Raw genomic sequence first — 20,847 nt, forward strand, 5'->3', positions numbered from 1 at the left:
GCAGAAAAGGGAGTCAAATTGATGGAAGAACTTTACCAGAAGCGCAAAAAGGACAAATATCTAAACATTAAATTTGTAGCAAAGAATAAGTTTTGAATTGTAAATTTTTTTTACATTTGGACCAATGTCAAAAATTAAAGTCAGTTTGTGCGAGACATTTTTTACGATTTGAACAAAATAATTATAATTTTTTTAATTTATACCAAAATGTTCATTGAATCCAGCTACAGGCAAAAAAGAATCCTAGTCATAACCCTAATGCACAATGCACATGTTCATTCGAGCATGATATATTTTATTCTTTCACCTCCTTAACAAAGAACGAGAAAACAACGAAGAAAAGATGTGTATATGACCATAAAACTCATGAGTTTTGTCAGGAGAATCATTAGCTTGTGCATTGTGTCTGCGGTTGAGATTCCAAAGGATATCTTTCTGAAACAGCCCGAACAATTTTTAACTTGATTGAAACTTATTTGCGTGTGGTGCTTTTTAATTTGAGAACAACCCAATTTTTTATGCCTTTTAAAATAGGAGTAATCCGGTTTAGATTTTGATTTTTTTTTTAATTTAGCTAGAATTTGAGAATTTCTTAGGGTAACTTTTTGTTTGTCAATAAGGGATGTGACCATGTTTGTCGAATGAACTTGCACATGATCTTTAGAGAAAAAACAAAGTTGAATAGAACTGTTTGTTCTATATGACTGAATGAAATTTTCTTTCAAACTTGCTTGCCTAGTTTAGGAAAATAAAACACGCGGAGCTGATGTATACAATACACCTGAACGCATAGGCCTATTGAGGTCAAATGTCATGCTCAAAAATTTGTGAATATAATCTCAGAGGCTACGTATATATTCAAAATATATAGCTAATCACAATATATATATATAGTAAATATAGCGTCTGCCAAAAGGAATGCACCCATCATGCACCCAATAAATTATTATTGAACATTTTAATGTAACAAACAAACACTAGTCCTCTGGTCTGACTATGTTCAACTGTTCAATGGTGTGGATATTATTTAGGTGGGCACATTGTGTTGATAAAGTCACATGTTCTACACAATACTGTTGCAACTTTAGTTCGATTATCGCACATTTTTTAAAAAACATAATAGTGATCGTTAAAGCCCCAGTTCATAGGGGCTATACCAATCACCAAAAAGATTTTTAAAAACCATTGTAACAAGCCTGTTTAACTACTGGGGCTATAATGATCATTGAAAACATTTTAAAAAAGGTTGTCCTGATCTCACACAAAAATTTTTTTTAGCCTGAGATTTATACATTTCTTGATATTGAAGAAAACACGAGAGCATGATCGTTAAAGCCCCACTTTCCCCCTATACTAAAGTGATGGCTGCAAAGATTTTTTCATTTATCTGGAAATTTTTGCAATTTCGAAAATCTTTTATGAATATCTTTGCGACACCATGAAATGACCTTCGCAACCCCCAGGTTGAGAAACGCTGACCTTATGGGAATCTTTTCCTTCAATAAATTGATGAGAACATTTGCAAAAAAATATTTTCTAAATTTTAACGGTGGATGGTGGACATGATGGCCCAAACACTTCATAAAATCCTTCACAAGAATGTCACTGGCCTACTGCATTCTTAAAAACGTATTTTAGTCAAAAAAGAAATGTTGCCTATCTTAAACAATAGTAGGCTATATGAGAAGTACCAGTATAACTTTACATTGTAGCACTGCTGTAAACCCTACATGATAGGCTTAAACCGTTTTAAACCATAGATTTTAACTGCAAATCATTTTGGGGAAAAATTCTTGACTATTAATGAAAAGCAATTTTGTAGTCAAAAGTGGTATTAACAGCAATTAACATTCTTCAGCATTGCCTCAACATATGTTGAGTTTGTTCGATTTTGTTGAAGGGCTACAAGTCTTCAATCATCCCAAACACAATAGAGAAAAACTTAATTCGCCAACAAGGGTGGCAGTGAAAGATCAAGTCATTGTAGTACGTTTAATGTAGTTAGCTTCCATCTAAACAACATGACTAGGCCATATCTAATCACGAAATATTCCAAACTTCCTAATCTTTGCACTTTCTTTCAAGATTCTAATCTTGCAAGATTAATGAAGTTTAAACATCAAGTTAAATTCAATTCAATGCAAATTTCTTAAACTTTGCACTTTCTTTCAAGATTCTAATCTCGCAAGATTAATGAAGTTTAAACATCAAGTTTTTGCTGAGCACAATCTAACAACTGAAAAACCTGGCAAGCGCAACTTAAAGCAGCCAAGCTTGAAATGAAACAGTTATATTGATGTATTGCTATGGCTCTGCAATTTCACAAAGCCACGCATACCAAATTGAACTGCCGCACTTGACCGGAAAAACTAGTCCACATCAACTCTAGACTTATTCAAACTTTCGCACGGTTGCGAGCGCACCGAGTGTTCAAATACAAAAAAACAACGCAACCCAGTGGTGGATGTTGTAACCAGAATAGTTGCAACATCTAAAAAGTCAAGGCACGGTGTGGTCGACCCATTACCTGACCTAGACAACAAATCAATCGTTTTAACTTTGATTCAACGTCTGTACACGATTGGTTTGTTGTCTAGGGAGCTAAAAGTATCTCGCGCTGGTTGTAGGCCTACAGTAAAACAATTAGTTTTTGGAAGCAATAAAGTACAGTGCATCATACAAAGCAACAATAAATGAGAATCGAATTTGCACTCATTTATTAGTGTGCATTAAATCCTGCCAACAACATGTGTAAGCTACAGCATAGAACTCGTGATTGCGGCCAATGAAGGCATTAACCCATGCAGACCTGTAGACTAGCGCTTGCGCGGCTCTTGAAACTTTACAATTGTCACTTCACTTTGAACGAAATTACAACTCTTGCTGAACTTAGCTCGTTAAGAGGTTTCATTAAAGCTGACAATGAAAACAACCTCTCTTTAACAAAGCTGCAATTTTCATATTGTTTTAACATCTAGCAACGTCAAAACTCAAAACAACAATGCTTGCCAGTGTGATTCTAAACCAGACACAAAACTCTCAAATCGGTAGCCTACACTGAATCAACATTAAAATCTTTATTCTATTCAAGTTCGAAGGGAGAGGAAAAGTGACATTTATGCCAACAAGAGCAGTTCTTAAACTAAGCTATGGTTTACTGAACTGTAGGCTTAATGAAGAATTTCGACCACTGTAAACCAAAATTAGCAGTGTGCTTCAGTTGATAGAGCTTGCTTCAGCTAAAAAGAACAACCTCAAACATCAATAGCAACTACCAACGCTTTTACAAGCAAGTTCATGAAACGAATTGAGATTGAGATTACCTATGAGATTGAGTTTTGAAATGACATGCATTGTCAAACTAAAACAAACAAAGTTGAACTCAGTGATCTACATGGCACTGCAGTAGCAAGTGAAAGCAATGATGATCCGGGATTCAGTGAACAAATAAAAGGTCATGAAACAGAGGACGATGAAGTTTTCTATAATGAAGGCTCTTGCCAACTATTTCCACTTGAAACAAATTTATCATCGGTCTCTGAGAACAACGCAAAGGTAAAATGACTTCATTTAACTTTCTGTCACTTTTACTTACGTTGGAGTAACTAACTTGTCACAAATTTATGCTACATTTTTCGTTCTGGTCTACTAACCTACTGTTATGGACTACATAGCCGAACGGTGGCACGACGTTTGAAAGAGCGCCGGTTCGACATCGCTTTAGAGATTAGAGCAGGGGTCGGCAAACTTTCTGTACTACTGGGCCAAATCTACAAACTTCCGGTAACGCGCGGGCCGCATATATTTCAACCTATAAACAATCGCCACATTATCCTTAAAATCATGGCGCACCTGCAACTCCTATTCCTGTGTCTATTGCACAATGAGACGTGTTTGTTGCCGTTTCATATTTATTGTCAAACACGTATTAAAACGCAATGCATTGTTTTTATTTAGTTATCATTTATCAATGTGAAGGATGATGTTGTTTCTGTGTCATGGCCAAGGTGTTTAAATCAACTGGCAACTTTGTTGATGATATTTGCAATACGTAATTCAAATGACGATCTGACAGGCGAGTGCGAAGTTTATTCTTTGCCTAATGCATTTTTGAAAAAAGCTGCTCACAGCAATATGTGCTTCCAAACATGCACATTACAGGTTTTGCATTGTCATACAGATGAGGATAGGTGGATTTCTGGACATATTCTTTAAAAAAGTTGGCAATTGGAACTGAATCGTATTTGGCCTTCAATATGTTGGATGATTGAAGTTCAATGTTCAACCAAAGACTGGCTGCTCTCTAGTAGCCTTCCACTGTAGTCCGGGAACATCGTGAATCTGGAGTGGTAAAAAGATAGACCCTTGGCCCCAGAGGCTCACACGACGACGAAGACGATTGAAGTTCAATTATTTCCATTTGCATCTCATGTGGCATAGTATTGACATCCATTGAAAATGGAAGGCAAATAAATCGAATCTGTTTTTTTGATTTTTTTAAATCGCAAAATCGAGATTCAAAGTTAGTTTTAGTGGAAACGATAAGTGATATGTAGGCTACTTATCAGGGTTGGAAGGTTTACAAAGGCCAAAATTGGGAAAATAAGCAAAGTTGGAATTGATTAATTGAGTTTCCCAAAGACGTAGCTTGTTTACGAAGGCATTAATATGATCATACATCTGATTAATAAATTGCTCCTTTCCTTGTAGTTGTAAGTTTAGCTTGTTCATATGAGAAGTGAAATCAGTGAGAAAGGCTAAATCTGTTAACCAATCAGGATCACTCAGTTCATCAATGCCGAAACCTGCATTCTTTTGTTTCAAGAAAGTCCCTATTTCGTTTCGCAAATCATAAAACCGTTGTAACATAGCACTGCGACTTAGCCATCTAACCTCGCAAAATACACCAGATCTTGATGCATTGCACAGCATTCATCACTCCAAGTAAACTTTTGAATTGGCTGTGGTTAAGGCCTCTTGCCAAAACAAAGTTGATTATTTTAACAACAGTAGACATTGTTATGATATAAAATGAATTCATGCGTACATAATGATGAAACTTTAGTGTATGCACTAAAAGTAAGATCGTTCGAGGGCCGCAAAAAGTTTGTCCGCGGGCCGCAGTTTGCCGACCCCTGGATTAGAGTATCGGGCTGAGTTTTTGGCGAGACACTCAAAACGAAAGCATGCCTGAAGGACGAAGGTGGCCATAAACATTAGCTACCTTGCCTTTCCGTTAGCTTAATCTAATCTAAATCTTCAACCATCGGGTGCAAGCCTTGACAAGAGAAACCATTTAGGCTACTGTAAGATAAGTTGCAGAAATACGTTTAAAAATAAACAATTGTTGGAATTGATCATATTACCTGTAGTTATATTTATCAACGGTTTGGATTTGTTTTTATATTGAGTTTAATAATGGCATAGGCCTACGTTCTGGGTTAAAATTCCGATTCGCCACATTAGGCCATATCCATCGTGTTAAATCAAATTATAGACTAGCGTTTGATTGAAAAATTTTAGTTGTGAAAACGGTTGGCTCAGAACCCTGCCTAGACTATTTAGATTTTCTATGGGTTTGGAAAAGATACCTATACAAACACGACCAATGTACCATTATCTGTGTGCGACAGTTTCTCATATGGGAAATTTAAATCTAATCTACCTGTTATGATGGTTAATAAAACCAATTTAAGAAATTTGCAAGTATGACTCATTTAGTCACCTTTACTCGCGTTTTAACATTTTATTTAGCAAACCAATAGTAGCCTACAAGGCTACAACCTATTGCATGTTGTAGTGTCTTATTTATAAATTGAAAGCTGATTCAATAACGCCTTCTCACACCCAGCCAGTAAAACTTTTTTAAATAAATCATTCAGTAATTTTTTTCATCGTTCTAACGTGGCTGTTTCATCAATTTGAAAAGTGAAAAAAACAATATTTTTTGGAACGTTAGAATGCTTAGATATCTTAAACATAGTAGACTATCACTTTTTCCTTCGGTAATGACGTATTATTAGGCTTATTCCAATGCAAAATTCGTATCATTGTGTGCCCGTTTCTCGTGCTAACTCTTCTTCTTTGTTTTATTTTAATGTAAAAAGGAAAGCGATTATTTGCTGCAAAGTGGCAGTTCCTACTGCGAGCAGAAGAAAAGCAAAAGCCCTGAGATAAAACACTTATTTATAGCTAAATGTTTTTCATTGTTATTTCCCACAGAAGTTACGTAATACACTTTATTGTTCAGGAACTCGGTGGAGGCGTGAAGCACCGAACACAACAGAGACGAAGAGAAACATTGCAGTCGTCTGGATATGGAAGTGACGTAAAGGCGTCTATTTCGAGCAGTGATCAGCACGTGACCAATGTTGTGGTGGAACGGATTCCGAAAAGATATGAAACTGTTACCGAAAGCAAAACAGATAGTTTTTCACAAACAGATTTTCCTTCAGAAACCGAAGAAGCAAAGTTGCAATGCATTGTGGATGCGTGCATGTTGGAAAAATCTTCTAGAAAGGAAACGCAGTTTTGTTGGAGGCACGATGACATTTATAAAGAGCATTTACTTCCACAATCTCCAGAAGTCTTCTCCACTGGCGCTAGCTGTCAACTTACCACAAGGTCACAAGGTAAAGTGATAACAATTTACTTTCATATTCGCAATAATGTGTTGGTAATTTATTTATTTTTAAATATTTATGTTAGCACAAGTGATAACATCAATATTTAATAACAAAGACATATAACACAAAATAAAAAAATATGTTTTGCACTATTTTGTGTCATCACACTGTTTTGTGTAGTAGTAGAAAGAAAAAAGGCAGAAGTTATAAAGTCTCTCAACATCTGTTCTAGTTTCTCAGGTTTGACAAGCCAGGTTTGACAAGGTTTCTCAGGTTGACAAGCCTAACTTGATAGAATAGGTAAAGGTCTTACTTGTTGTTCTGTTTTTGGATGTGGTACAAACAGCAAACTCTTCAGCCTACCAAGGCTCTATGTTTTGTAATGTTTTAAAAACTACAAAATTTAAATAAATCCTATAGAAAAAATCGGATTTCTTTGAACTAAACCTATACTGTAGCCTAAACACCAATTCCTCTTTAACGATAAAACATTTAACTCGGGGAAGAGGTTATCTAAATAAAGAGGTTATCGGTAAAATCCACAAGGAAAAAATCCGTACAAAAGATATTCTTCAAATGCTGTAGGAGAGGAGATATTTTCCGAGTGAGTATTTCCCAGTCGCGATATTTTCTTTATGGTTTTTTATTCACACGTATTTTTTCCGTATGGATTTTTACCTCCATTCAAATAAAGCATACGAAAATTTCAAAAATCCGTATATATTTCAGAAAGACCCTGCCGAATTCGCCTGAGCAGCAAGTCTTGCCAGAGCTGCCAAGCTGAAGGTAGCAAAAAACTTGACCTGAGCAGTAGACTGGAAGGTGTTCGGTTGATAAAGGCAAGTAGGCTAGACTGAAGTTTTTATTTTAATAAAACAAAAGGTTTGAGATAATTACTATTAAGACTTCCAGGATAAAATGGATGGAAAAAGATGGAGCTAATGGAAACGAAACTAGCACTTAAGTACGCAAACCGGCACCTATTCTGTTGTTGGGTATGGGCTTTACGGCAGTTACAGTTCTCGGTCTATTGAGTGGCAATTGCTGCTGCTGTTGACTGAAAACGGCGTAGACCAGGGGTGTCCAAAGTCGGGCCCTCCATACCTTCTTGTATGGCCCGAGCCTGTTATAGAACAAGATGTTATTTTTGGTCCGTAAACACATAAAGATCATACCAATTCAACTTGCATTTCAAAAAAGTAATCAAGATAACATTTTCTGAACCAAAACAGCAAAATCCATCATTTCCACATTGATTCACGGTCTGCAGACGTTGAATCAATGCAAATATGACAAATTTTGTTGTCTGGATACAAACAAGAGAAAAGCCCAAACAAAACAAAAATTATTAATGCGTCATAATTGCGAAATCAACCCTTATTGTCCTGAAGAGCATAGCAATAAGTTTGCATATTGCACGTCAAGATTTGAGTGGTACCGTGATACAATCGAGCATTCATTAATAATAATGTTATGGTTTTATCAATTGTCGCTTTACAACAGCTAAAGGCTTTTAGCGATAAGGCTCATTCTTAATTTACATCAGATTTACGATTTTATCACATTATTATGCGACTTATTCTCACTGTGTTATGCAAAAAAAAACACAATCGGTACTGTTTGAAGTTTTCGGTTTGACTCCACCTGCAATCGATCTCAGATCTACCAGAGCCAGCGCCGAAAGCGAAACCACTCGGCCACTAAACTGGTTATTACGAGTAAGTTGCTAGCGAATTAAACGATCCCTTTCGGGGTTTTGCCATAATTAAAAAATGGACTTAGCGTACGGTACTGGTATTCTTTTTTTTCAGCGTGAACCCTGATGAGGCTCCGGTTCACATACAGCAAGTTGAGCTTAACTGCGATGCCGAGTGCCGAAGTCAGTAGCAACATCTTTTCCTCCTGTATTTCTACCAGCAGCTGGATAAAAAACGTTTCAGAAACGTGAACGTTTTGCAAAGAAAATATTGAGCTTGTTCGACTCACCAATTTTGTGTGAGCAGACGTTCTCGGTTCGCTTATCAAAACTGAGCCACTCTCGCTTACGTGATGTTTTACGCTTGTCTGCCACTAACCATGAAACAGACTTGACCTGGGTATTGAAGTTAAGACGTCAGTTTTATCCTTCATATCAACACAGCTGTGTTTTACAAAATCATTATTCTATTTATAATGGAAAAGCAGATAACGTACATGGCATAATAGGCTACAATTTGTAACTTCAGTTTCAGTTTATTTCTGACCATCACAACGAAAAAAGCAATACGATATCTGCCAAACAGAGCAGAGGTCTAGAAAAAAATAGAAGCGACAAAACCCTGACGTTATAACGTGCATGATACCAAAGCAGAACAATCAGTTTAAAATATGGCACGGTCGCAACACCTTAAACTTATAATTATATAACAAAATACTAAACGTGCATATTGATTTGTTGTATGAAAATTACATTAAACAACACAATCATGTTGTATAATGCACCTTTCTTTCCGCAAAGCAATTAGTGATTGTTCGTTCGTGGGCACTTCCGCATTATTAAATTTGGCCTTCCAGTGGACAAGTTTGGACACCCCTGACGTAGACACTTAGACGGTTCTATGCTCAATTTCGTTAATTTAATTTATTGTTTTTCATTTTTTTATATTGTTGTAAGCTTCTCAGTAAAAAAACAATATAGTGATGGCTCCAGCTATCATAAATGATGAAGAAACTCATGTGGCGTTAACCATCCAAAGGATAAAGCCTTTGTGACAGGAAGCCTTAACTTTACCTTTATTTGATGGTTCAAACCTGTGCAGGATAATTAACATTGTTTGCATCCAATAATCGGCAAAACATAAAATGCGCTTTTATCCATTTTCCTCATTCTGAAAACGGCGTGATGACAATAAACATGTGATACTCGACTGATATACCAGACTAGATTATTCCGTAGGCTTTTACCAAGATAAATTTGCTATGTCATTAATATTTCTCTAGAAATTGGTATTCACTTTACATTCATATGAAGTTCAATAAGTAATGGCCTCTCCCTGGCCCAAAAGCCTAATTAAGGGTGATGTGTATAATTGTGGAGTCGTAGGAAAACTCATTTTAAATTTTTCTTTTTTCCACAGCAACCTGTATGTCCAAGCGTAGCCAAAGTAAAGTCTTGCCCTGTGAATCTTTTACAAACTCAAATCAAAAATTGTTCCAAACTATGGACTGAAAATCGTACTTTTTATTTGGGGCCGGAAAATAGTTTACAGCAAGTCAAAGAAAAACGCCGAAGGACAATGTCTTTACCAACATTAAGAGGATATGGCAGACTAACTACAAAAGTGAGATAAGTGTAAAAACTTTGGTTGTTCATTCTGCTTAATATCAAACTATAATGAAATAAAATCATAAAATTTCTTGTTTTCTGCTGATAACTTTAGGTCAGGCTACCACAAAATGCTTGAAATGACGACCAGCTTCAATTTTGACGTTTCATCTGTCAGCACGACTGACTTTATCAACGAGCCTAAACAAGTAAAAACTATCTGTTTAGCAGCATAACGACATGCCTCAGAAACATGTTGACGAAATGAAGAAATTAAGATATACACAGTTTAATTCTCACCCTTCTAACTTTGAAAGTTGTGATAAACTTCTTTCCATAGGAGAGAGCTATGTCGTGCCTACATTGCAAAGATCAGCCTTCAAGTGACGAGCATACAAAAAAGCATCGACCCTGCTCTCGCCACTTGTTTTGGATACCTCCGCTTTCTAGAGGTACGGTTACCAGTAGCTTAAGTTGCCAACTTCGAGCATACCAATAGCTTAACCCATTTTGTGTTACAATTCCTTGTGTAATCATCATTAGACTATATATATACGGTATTCATTGACGACTGTCAACTGAAATCAACAATGCTGTTTTGGAATAATTCTGAAGTCCGGTTGCATCAAAAAAACTTCATAATTAGTTCGTATGTTTGTTGTTTTCGACGTCGGTTACAATTTGTAATTTGTCCAGCCTTGTATTGGGCGATTATATCCATATAATGCTCTCAAGGAAAAAATATATAAAAGTTTTCGTTTGTAGGAAAATCAATGGTCAGTCGAGGACAAGAATTGAACGAAAAGAAAAACAAACAGAGAGATGTAAGAATTAGTATCGCTTGTGAAAAAAATACTATCTTTTTGTTTTCCAACAGACCGATATATAGTAATTATTTTTATAGGCTTCTTTCAGCAATTGGTCATGGCTCTTTCATTTTTATGTTATAGACCTACTAGTTTTTTTATAATTCGAATTTACTTCTTCAGCGAATTGTGTTCAGGGGAGGAGGTGAATACACAAAAGGGGCCTCACATATTTTTAGAAATTCTATTTCTAAATTCCAGGGATATACTTTGATATAATCCGCTTCTGATTGTGTTTACAAATATATTTGGCATTGCCAAGCATATAATCCCAAAAAATAACTTTACATAATTTCAGTGGATTTTAGTGCAATGTGTGACCAAGTTTGGACCAAACATGAACAATCAATTGGAAGCAGGGGAGAAATTAACTTACCGGACATATGGGGATCAAGAAGTTGTTTTGTGCCCGACAGAGTTAAGATCTGTGAACTACATCGAAAACATTTGTTGTCAGGTAGGCATTTTATTTTTTGGGGTAGCCTGGAGACCGCATTGGTACCAGGTCCAGATTATCCTCTCGATGGCTTTGTGTAGAAAGCGTTACAAATTTGTAAGCAGTCACCATCACACATGGATTTCTTGTTGAAAGCAACGAAACACTTGTGGAGTACCTATGAAGTTCTGATAAACTTTAAAAAATTTTGTTTCAAGCATTTCATTAAGCTATCCCGTGATGAAGCTTTGCAGAACGACCGCACCATAGAGCTATTGTTTTCACCAATGGGTCCCATGCTGCGAGAGGACAAAGATTTAACAGGTAAGTAGATGAAATTTTAATTTGTGGTTAAGTCGCCCTTAGTTAAAAATAAATCTTTGTAGGCAAATATCTATTAGATTAGAATTAGACCATAAAGCTTTCAAGAATGCACATGTTATGCAATTTCGATGTAGCCTATTTAAACTTAGAGGTTGAGTAGCAATAGGGCTCATTTTTAATTATTATTTGTTACGTCGCAAAGATATCTAAATCCAGTAGCCTATAAAAAATCCAAAAGAAAACGAATAAATCCATAAAAATACAAATGTTTTGAACTCTGGTGCTACAGAAAACTAGTAAAAGTATCACGAACAAAAGCTTACACACATATTGCCGTATGTGTGTATAGAAGGAAAATGTAAGGCCTAATATCAAGTTGTTTGTTTTCAGGCAGAAGCATATTTTATTTTTGCTGTGACTTTCCAATCAACACAAATTGGTCAAGAAAAAATAGTTTTCAGCAAAAACAGCCGGACAATGACTTTTCATGGGAGCTACCGGCTATTGAAAATCATGCTAAGTCTGGCTCTAAATCGCCCAAGTCAAATCGTGGTCCTTCTGCAAAACGAACAAAATCTCACAGCGCCACACGAAAAGATGCAAATGTCCAGAAAAGCAAGGATGCTACACACAAACAGCCGGATTCTAGCCGATCTTCGTCATCATCGGTAAGCAAATTTTCTTTAACTTTTCTACAATGACATTTAAAAGTAGCTGAAAGAAAAATTGAATATCTGCAACATTAACTGTACGTGTTTAACACGTAAAAGTAACTTTGCGGATATTCAATTTTATGCAATTTCTAGAATCTAGATAATAAAGGTTAATATTTTGGCCACAAGCAACTCGCCTTTGTCAGTATTTCAACCGAAGACCACTAGACTTTATAAAGAAATCTGTAAGCAAAAAAACAACAAAAGAACTCGAAAGTTCATGAATCTATCAGGAAACAATGAATAATAAATCTTCTCAGGTTTTATGAAAGTGCTTTACCACTGTAAGTAGCCGGTTATGAAAGGATCTTGTGTTTATTCAAGACCAACTGTGTTTTCTTTGAAAGCAGGACTATTTGAAAGGCCAGATTTAAAATTAGAAAAAGTTTAAAGTTTATTTTCAATACAAGCTTTTATAAACCAGCGACAATAGAAATGTATAGTTGTGAATTTATAACCTAAGATAGCCTACTGTTTTAAGTTACAAAAATAATCGCATACCTATGCTGTATGAAGAGCAGTCTCTTGTTTTACAGCAATTTAATTCTTTAAACAGGGTAAAACCAAGAAAAATAGAAAATCTGCCAGCAATAAATCCTCAAGAGAAAATAGTAGTGAACAAAAGGTCAGATCGAAAACAAACGAAAGACTTGACGAAAACAGGGAAGACTTCATAAATATGAGAAAATGTGTTACTTTTGCTGATGATGTTGAAGATGAAGATGACCTATGTGAAGATTTGGTAAGCACAATAACAAAGGTCTTGTTTAAATATTATTTTAGTCTTATACTTAAAATTATGACTTAAGCTTCAATCTTGTTTTAAGCTCAGAATTGAAACTTGGCGTTAGATTTATCGGAAAAAGTGACTTAGGCTTTGCACAAGGAAAAGTTAGGATACCAAAATTGTAAATTGAAAATCTTGAATTCGCTTACAAATGAAAAAATTGCTTAAACGTGCAAACATTCAAGAAAGAGAAGCAAATAAAAGATTAGCAACGTATTTTGTTCTGCGAAGTAGACGCTAGATTACTTTTCTGACTTTATCACTGTCTCGAATCTATCGTCCATTGCAGACCTATTTTCGATTGTTCGCTTATTCACTGCGAATAGCGGGTTAGCCTACTGCTGCTGTAAGTAGTCTACAATATGGCCTCAACATTAATGGTATGATAAGACTGTTGAAAGAAAATTAATGAGATATTTCATTTCTTTGGCTTGTAGGTTTTACCACGAGAATAGTTTTATTCTTAACCTTTTTCATCCTTAGGCCTACCTAAGTTTCAGCAAGACTGGAAAGCTATAGACTGGTGAAGCCCAGAATATTTTATTTGATAATAATTCATCACTCTGCAATTGTAGACTAATGTTTATTGAATAGGGGTCTGAACTTGCACAATGGGGGCAAGGCAAAAAGAAGTGCCTAGTATTAATTGCCGTAGGCTACGTTATATGAAAATTTATCATATTAAAATTTTAATCAACTTTAGTAAGCAACTGAACTGTAACAATAATAATACAATCTCTGCAAAGGAAGTTTGACACCTGTCAGAAGATACTTCATTTTCTTAATAATACAATCTCTTATTCGTTATCCAAAAGCAACATTTTCCTTTACTAAACTACCTGTATTCCCTGATATCATATCTAGCAATCACCAGCCTTGCAAAACAGAAGATGCTCTCTTCCTCCACCACCACCAAAGTTTCTAGGAAATTCTGAGAGCAAAGGAACTCTACGAAAAAAGAGAAGGTATCAGTAACTATGAACTTATAACTATGAACTATGAACTTGATTTCAGGGGCGGCATTGTTAATTTCGTTTTATCTGCAAGGTAATTGGCAATGTGGTAGGTTATTGCTGCAATGCTTTGACTTATCGAAACTCGCATCCGCTAAAAAAAGGTTTTGTGATGATTTACCGATCTGTTTGATTGGTTTGTTCATGGATTAACAAAACAATCATAACATTTAAGTCCCTTTTTTGTGATGGTCTCATGCAAAGTTTTTTTTATTTGTGACAACTCATCAGCAAAGGATGGCGCGGTTAATTTCATGAAAGAGTTTGACCAAGGGTAAATATTCTACTGTATCGTTGTGGAATACCACATCATGGTTAAATTTAATGTTAAGTCTATAGGAATAAATTCCATGGCTTATTTGTCATGAAAATTGGAATAACCAAATATGTGTTTTTAAATATCAAACTGCAATTTTAGAGACAGTGTTTCAATATCTGTTTCCACTGCTCCAGCAAGAATAAAAAAGGTAAGCTATCAAATAATTGAACTCCACTGTGTAGCCTACAGTATTCAGAGATATGGGTTTGAGAATTATTTCAGTTCTCTTCCTGTGGTCTGCAAGTGGACATGCTTTTGTTCCACTCATCACAAATCTTTCAGAACTTCTATCCAATGACAACTATATAATTTACTTATACAGTTGTAGCCTATATTTACCCAGACACTACTGACACTTGGCACACAAACATTGGCTACAAAATGCGAGATCGCCGACCAATTACCTCGTAACACTCGGAACTAGATCCTTGCAAACGTTTATAAATAGGCCTAAGTGTTGATTCAGTGAATTGATTAGCTAGTAGGCAAACCCACTCAATGTGACCATGACCTTAGGCATATACAAAATGCAGGACTCCAGGTTTAATCACGTGTTAAAAATTTAGGAAATACCAGAGAAGGAAAAACCGAAGCAAGTTACTGTAAAACCTTACGAGATGCCTAAGTGGACAAGCATTAAAGTAACTGTGACTTTTAAAAATGAAAATTTCTCTGAGGAATTTCTGGAATACCAAACCTTGGAGGTAAAGGAGTAAATTAAAAGAAATTGAAGTAGTTCAGATTGCATTTGCCCAATTGTGCAGACGCCACCTTCGGTTTGCAATTTTGCTATAACGTTTGCCAAAAAGAGGCCTGTTACTTTGATAATGTCTAAAAGTATAAAACTAATGCAAAAATTATCATCGGCTTTGGTGACTTTGGCAGTCGTTGTTTTTCCTTCGCTTCCTTACTATAGTGTGTAGGCTACAACTGTAGCCTACATAGTTAAAGCATGGGCCTACTGAAATAGCTTATTTGGGGTCAAGCAATATCTAAACAAATCCGTGACTTTTTAATCACAAAAAAATCTTTTACAAGTCATTAAGTTTTAATATCATAAAACACAACCATGTTTTTAATGAATTTTTTACACTACGGGTAACTATGTAGCCTATAAAAATACATTGACATAAGCGTCCATTTTGTTTAGGACCTGTATTCATGGTTGAGAAAGCAGCTTTTGATGAGCAATGCATTCACACCTGGGGCTGACCTTCTTTTATCTCACGACAATCTGAAGTTTCCACTCAAAGCAAGCACTGCCAACAACGCAATAGCCAGTCTGCCTCATTACAACTTCAATTGTGAAGAAATAACAAACGTTAGTGGATTATTTCATTTCTTGTGTGTTTATGATAACAAGCTTGGCCACAAGCCCGACTTTATGAACGAAGAAACTGCAAGATCAAGCAGCGCTGGTTCGATTCTTAAAGTGTGCGCTTGAGCAACGCATGTCGAGGACAGCTCTTCAAGTCTTCAACTAGCGGCATCTAGTGGACAGAAAAAAATCACAAGCAACAACCAAAACTTTTATTTTGCTAATCTCCGTGACAGGCCGCGTCAGTAGTTCAAGGCTTCTACAAGTATGCAAAACTGCTAGGAATAATCTTTCAAAGGGCTTTTCTCAATCTCAGGGTCAAGATTCCCACAGCCAATCATATAGTAAATTATAACCAGCTTTATTTTAAATAGGTTTATTAACAACAATACATTTTGCAGACCTATGCCCTAGCAAATACTCTGCTTAAAGAACAACTCCTACGGTTAGGCTATAATATCCCTTTGTGCAGTGAATTAGAAAAGTACCATTCTTTTGGAGTATTTGCATGGTCGAGTTAATGAAGACACACATTGTGTATTGTTAAAATCAACCCTCTAAGGCTACTCGCTGGATTCGGCCCTGCTCAAAGTGTTGTAAAGCTAAGTTTAGCCTACTTCTTTTGGCTGCAGAAAATAATGTCCAGCTTCAGAGGGACGTGCAGGTATATTCTTCTAAGAGCAAGTTACTCACAAAAAAGAAAAAATATTTTGTGCTCCAATAGTTTGACATGCAAAAATGTTTGATGTGTATCATTGAACTAGAACGAAAGAAGTGGTGGATTTGGAGACACAAATAGCAGATTCGACACACGCTTTTCTCTACCACTTGACATAAGAAGTCTGGAAGGGGTGCCACCCGTGCAATATCTTTCAAAGTACTGTATTGTGAGCAATTCATGGAAGGCTTTCTATCACAACACTTTTGTTCAAAACGACAAAGACAGAGACGGGTGTGTACTGTGTAGTCTTCATTTTATGCATCAAGCGCTGGTAAAATTTGGCTTATAAACTTTGCCTTTAACGGTGACTACTTCTAATTGTTTCATAAATTAGTTTGTACAATATATTGTTTTAAAATACAGTAAATGTTTTTATTGAACTAAAAAGTATTCTAATTGAGTAACACTGTAGCCTACTTAAAAGCCTTGAAATGCTTTAAAGAAACTTGCCATGTCTTGTTCTGCAGATTAATTTCGTACAAGGAGTTAAAAGGTGCAATGGAAAGGCTTTTTGTAGAGCTGGCTCACCCGTTGCTTAAAAGAGTGCTCTTTCTCTTGGGATATGATCCTTTATCAAAGTTAGCCAGCTCTGAAGATTTTAATCAAGACAAGACTTTAAACTGGAGATTTCAACAAGATTCTGAAAACACGAAACTGGCTATATGGCAAGAAAAGGTTTCCATCAACAAAGATACGTTTGTCAGTATATGCGCCCTTGCAAATCGGATCATATGCCGCGAGAACACGATGTAAGATTTGATCAATGTTATTCTAATGATTTATATCAACTTATTTTCGTCATTATACCGTGTTCGGAAAGAAAAATATAGTGTCAGCTTCACTAAGCAATGCACTAGCCGAACGGGCAGTGGCGGATCTAGACCTTTCCCTTAAAACACAAAAAAGTAACAATATTCAGGGGGATTTGCAAGGTAGGATTAATGTAGACCTACACATCATTGTTTTTTGTTGAAATCGCCACTCTCCCGAGGCTACTTGCTGGATCCGCCCCTGTAAACGATACAAACTAACAAAACCTTGAAAGGTTTCAAACGTGCATGAGTAGGCCTAGGTGTATCGATAGTGAGGTAGCTACATAGCTAGCACGGCTGCATGACTTTATTAGTTTAACTTCATTTGATTAGTTCAAGAGCAATTTTTTCTGCCAAAAAGAAACAGAGCTAAACAGAGCGCATTGCTAATAGTTTCGATGCAAATGTAACCAGTTAATGAAATAAAACAGAAACTTAGTATTTATGATATTAATTTTTCCTTGTGGGGAAAAGCTTGTTCTACTAATATGGGCAACCTGTGTATGTATCGCTTTGATAATGTATGTGGTAACAGCTTCAAGTTTTAACGTTGCTTTTAACTTATATTCATGTTGTGATAATTAAAAGTTGCCATAAAGTAATTTGCTGTAGATTTAAGACTTTTTTTGAAAGACAAATAAGATTATGCCAACAATAAATTGATCAGCAGTCTAAAGCTTCTAACCACTTTTAAAACTTCAAACTGCATTATTCGCAGAGACGGATACGTTGTTGACACGGTCAAGCAATCTGGCACTCAACTTGAAGACGCCGACTTCTACAACATTGAAGGAAAGCTACGTGATTTTGAGTTAAATCCTCTAACAAAGCTTTTACTTCTCTACGTAAAAAGATAGAAAAGTGCCCATTATATAATCCCTATCAGAGCCCATGAGAGAGGGATCAAGCAAGAACATGTTGGCGAGATTTAAAGCTACAGGGGAGCCCATGATTGACTGCGTTGAGGATCTGTTGAATGCCTAAAATAAATAACTTATTTAAAAACTCCAAATCGGTTGGAGTGATCGGAAAAGATATTCAATCTATCGGGAGCCTGTGATACATAATGGAAAATCTGTGGAAGTCTGGGGATTTTAATTTGCTGCTTCATGCAAAGATTCGGTAATCGAGTATCGTGTGGTTGTTCGTCGCTTTTTTCCCACCCATGAGGTGTCGCCAACGACACGTTTTTATAACAGCACCATCAATTGAAAACATCATGCGGTCGACTTGAAAAATCATCATCATCATGTTTTTTCGACTATGAAAGCAAAAAACGATAGGCTATATTACTTGCTCTAATATAGCAGGGGTCAGGAAGAATGTAGAATTAAGTCACAAAACGCGATCGTAAAAGCGTGCTCGAGAGAGAAATGATTTACCAAATAGCCTACCTTGGCCATCTGAAGAACAAATCATCTCTTTCTCAAAAAAGTAAAAAATTGGGCCTACGTGGTGGTGACAGTGTTGCCCGACGATCAAAAAGACATTGGTTCTACTGCCACACTCATCGTAAGCATTTGCTTGACAAAGCACATAGTGACATGTTTGAAGGTGACCATGAAGTGAGTGCCTAAGTGTACTAAAAATTACAACAACAAAAACAGCTTACTCTCCATAGAGTAATTCACCTTTTTAGAAGAAAAAATAATAGTTTAGTAACATACCACAGATGCTGCTTTAAGTTAACCAAACTTGTGACGTTGCTGCAAATATCATTGTTATCTAATTTTTTACATTCAGTTCTTCATATTGCGTCACCGCCTAATAGTGCAACACAATGCTTCTTATTTTTTGTTTGTTGTTATAAAATTGAATTTCTCGTATTTTAACTAAACATAAAAAACATACATTTTGAGTGTATTGCCCTTTTTAAGGTACCGTGTTTTTAATGACTCATTGCTTATGTTGATTTGTCGTGTTTGCTGGAAGGCCAAATAACCGACAAAAACAACCACAAGCTTAAAAGTGCAAACAACACTTGTGGTTAAAACAGATGTTTTGAAAAACCGGTCAATTTTAGTAGGCCTACTTGGAAACACATTTGATTGATAAAGGAAATGTTGGCTACTCTTGAACTGCAAAACCTCTTCTGAACCGTGATTTTGAAACCCGCGCATACTTATGCAGGCTCTGAACCAGTGATGCAGACTCGGTTACCGAAGTTGATAGCAGTGGGCTGCTCAGCTGCATATTTAAATTACGGTTGTTGGCATAGCTTGGTTATGATTTTTTGGTTATACGCTACTTTGTTTCGCACTTTTCTCTCGCTTTCCTTTGAAAAGGAAAGGTTATTACAGTATTGAAGTCGGTTTTTGTAACCCTGAATTCAAATAAGAAATTTGTACCGGTATCACAAGTAATGACTGAGAAAATGCTGTTTTTCATACTTGCCTACTTTCTTTCATAATCTATAAGCTTACAATCAAGATAAGCCATTTGGGTGACGAAAATAATAATTCAATGATGCTTCATACCCTGATCTGGAAATTTATTGGAGACCAAACCTGCTATCCTGGGGGGGGGGAAGACAGAGCCTAGCTCTCCCCCCTTGAACTAGTGAAGAGGGTTATTCGAAGATAAGAAGCAGTGTTTTTCTGAAATATATTTCTTGTTTGCAATGGCAACATATTTGAAGTAGGCTATATAGAAACACAAATTGTTTGCAGTAGAAATTGATCAATCTTCGTGTTAGCTTTCAAGTGCTTCAAGAAAGTATAAAAATATTTCAGATATTTTTCTGCTAATTGACTTATCGATACGTCACACCAAGCCACAAAAACTTTAATAGTATGTTATTAACTTTGGGTGGACAGGTCATTAATTAGATTGACATTTCTCTTGAAATATGTAAGATAAATTGACAACATAACCACATTGAAAGAACTGTAAAGTACGCTAAACTAGATTGTTACATGTTACCATTTCGTCTGATTAGATTGTCATAAAATATTACCTTTGCAAAAAAAATTTAATTGTGGTGTGCTCTGCAAGGTAACCTTGATGGCAGAAACGGACAACTGCTATGTTGACACAGCTTTGTGTTACTAGCTGCTGAACATGTGCATTAAATACGCGTTGGGTGAGACGGTTAAGTCGTTGCCTACCGCATTTTGGCAGCACATCACGTCTTGACCTAGAATTAGTTTGCGTTCAACCTGCTCCATCAAATACAATCCTGGCAGGTGAAATGCATAGACCACACATTAAGAGAAAATCCGGGCAAATAGAAGCTACCAATATCATCGCAATCACCATTAGCAAAGATAAAAACCTTCTTGCTACGCTAATACTAGGAGAAATATCAGATTATGGTGATAAACATTTGAAGATCGTAAGCCACTTCGGACAGAGGAGTCTTTGGGCCTTGGTGGTGGTCAGGCGATCGATAAAATAAGCGATGCCAAACGTTGTGACGTGGAGTTGTGAAAGTCTTGCAACCCTCAAAAGAACGTTAGTTCGACGCTTACCAAAAGGCGAATACAACAGTATGCTTTTGTATTCCACGAGACATTGAAACAAGTATCTTAGCGTAGCCTATTATTATTTTCAACTGGTAAGTAAAGCACTCCTATGAACTATCTGAGGATTCATTTAAGTGAAACAGA

The 20,847-nt window shown here is 36.2% G+C and overlaps 1 protein-coding gene across 1 annotated transcript; it reads left to right on the top strand.

Annotated features, from left to right (window-relative positions):
- Positions 1-3,348: 3,348 nt before the first annotated feature.
- Positions 3,349-18,096, top strand: LOC145788347 (uncharacterized). The gene is made up of 17 exons (XM_082600124.1): positions 3,349-3,555; positions 6,251-6,632; positions 7,356-7,465; positions 9,743-9,946; positions 10,271-10,382; positions 10,696-10,754; positions 11,095-11,253; positions 11,451-11,556; positions 11,947-12,224; positions 12,826-13,011; positions 13,921-14,021; positions 14,488-14,536; positions 14,955-15,092; positions 15,539-15,709; positions 16,471-16,658; positions 16,895-17,176; positions 17,958-18,096. The coding sequence occupies exons 1-17, from the start codon at positions 3,349-3,351 to the stop codon at positions 18,094-18,096; spliced, it is 2,871 nt and encodes a 956-aa protein (XP_082456250.1).
- The last annotated feature ends 2,751 nt before the right edge of the window (positions 18,097-20,847 follow it).

This window comes from Aplidium turbinatum, chromosome 2 (assembly GCF_918807975.1).
Source record: "Aplidium turbinatum chromosome 2, kaAplTurb1.1, whole genome shotgun sequence".
Classification (NCBI taxonomy): Eukaryota; Metazoa; Chordata; class Ascidiacea; order Aplousobranchia; family Polyclinidae; genus Aplidium; species Aplidium turbinatum.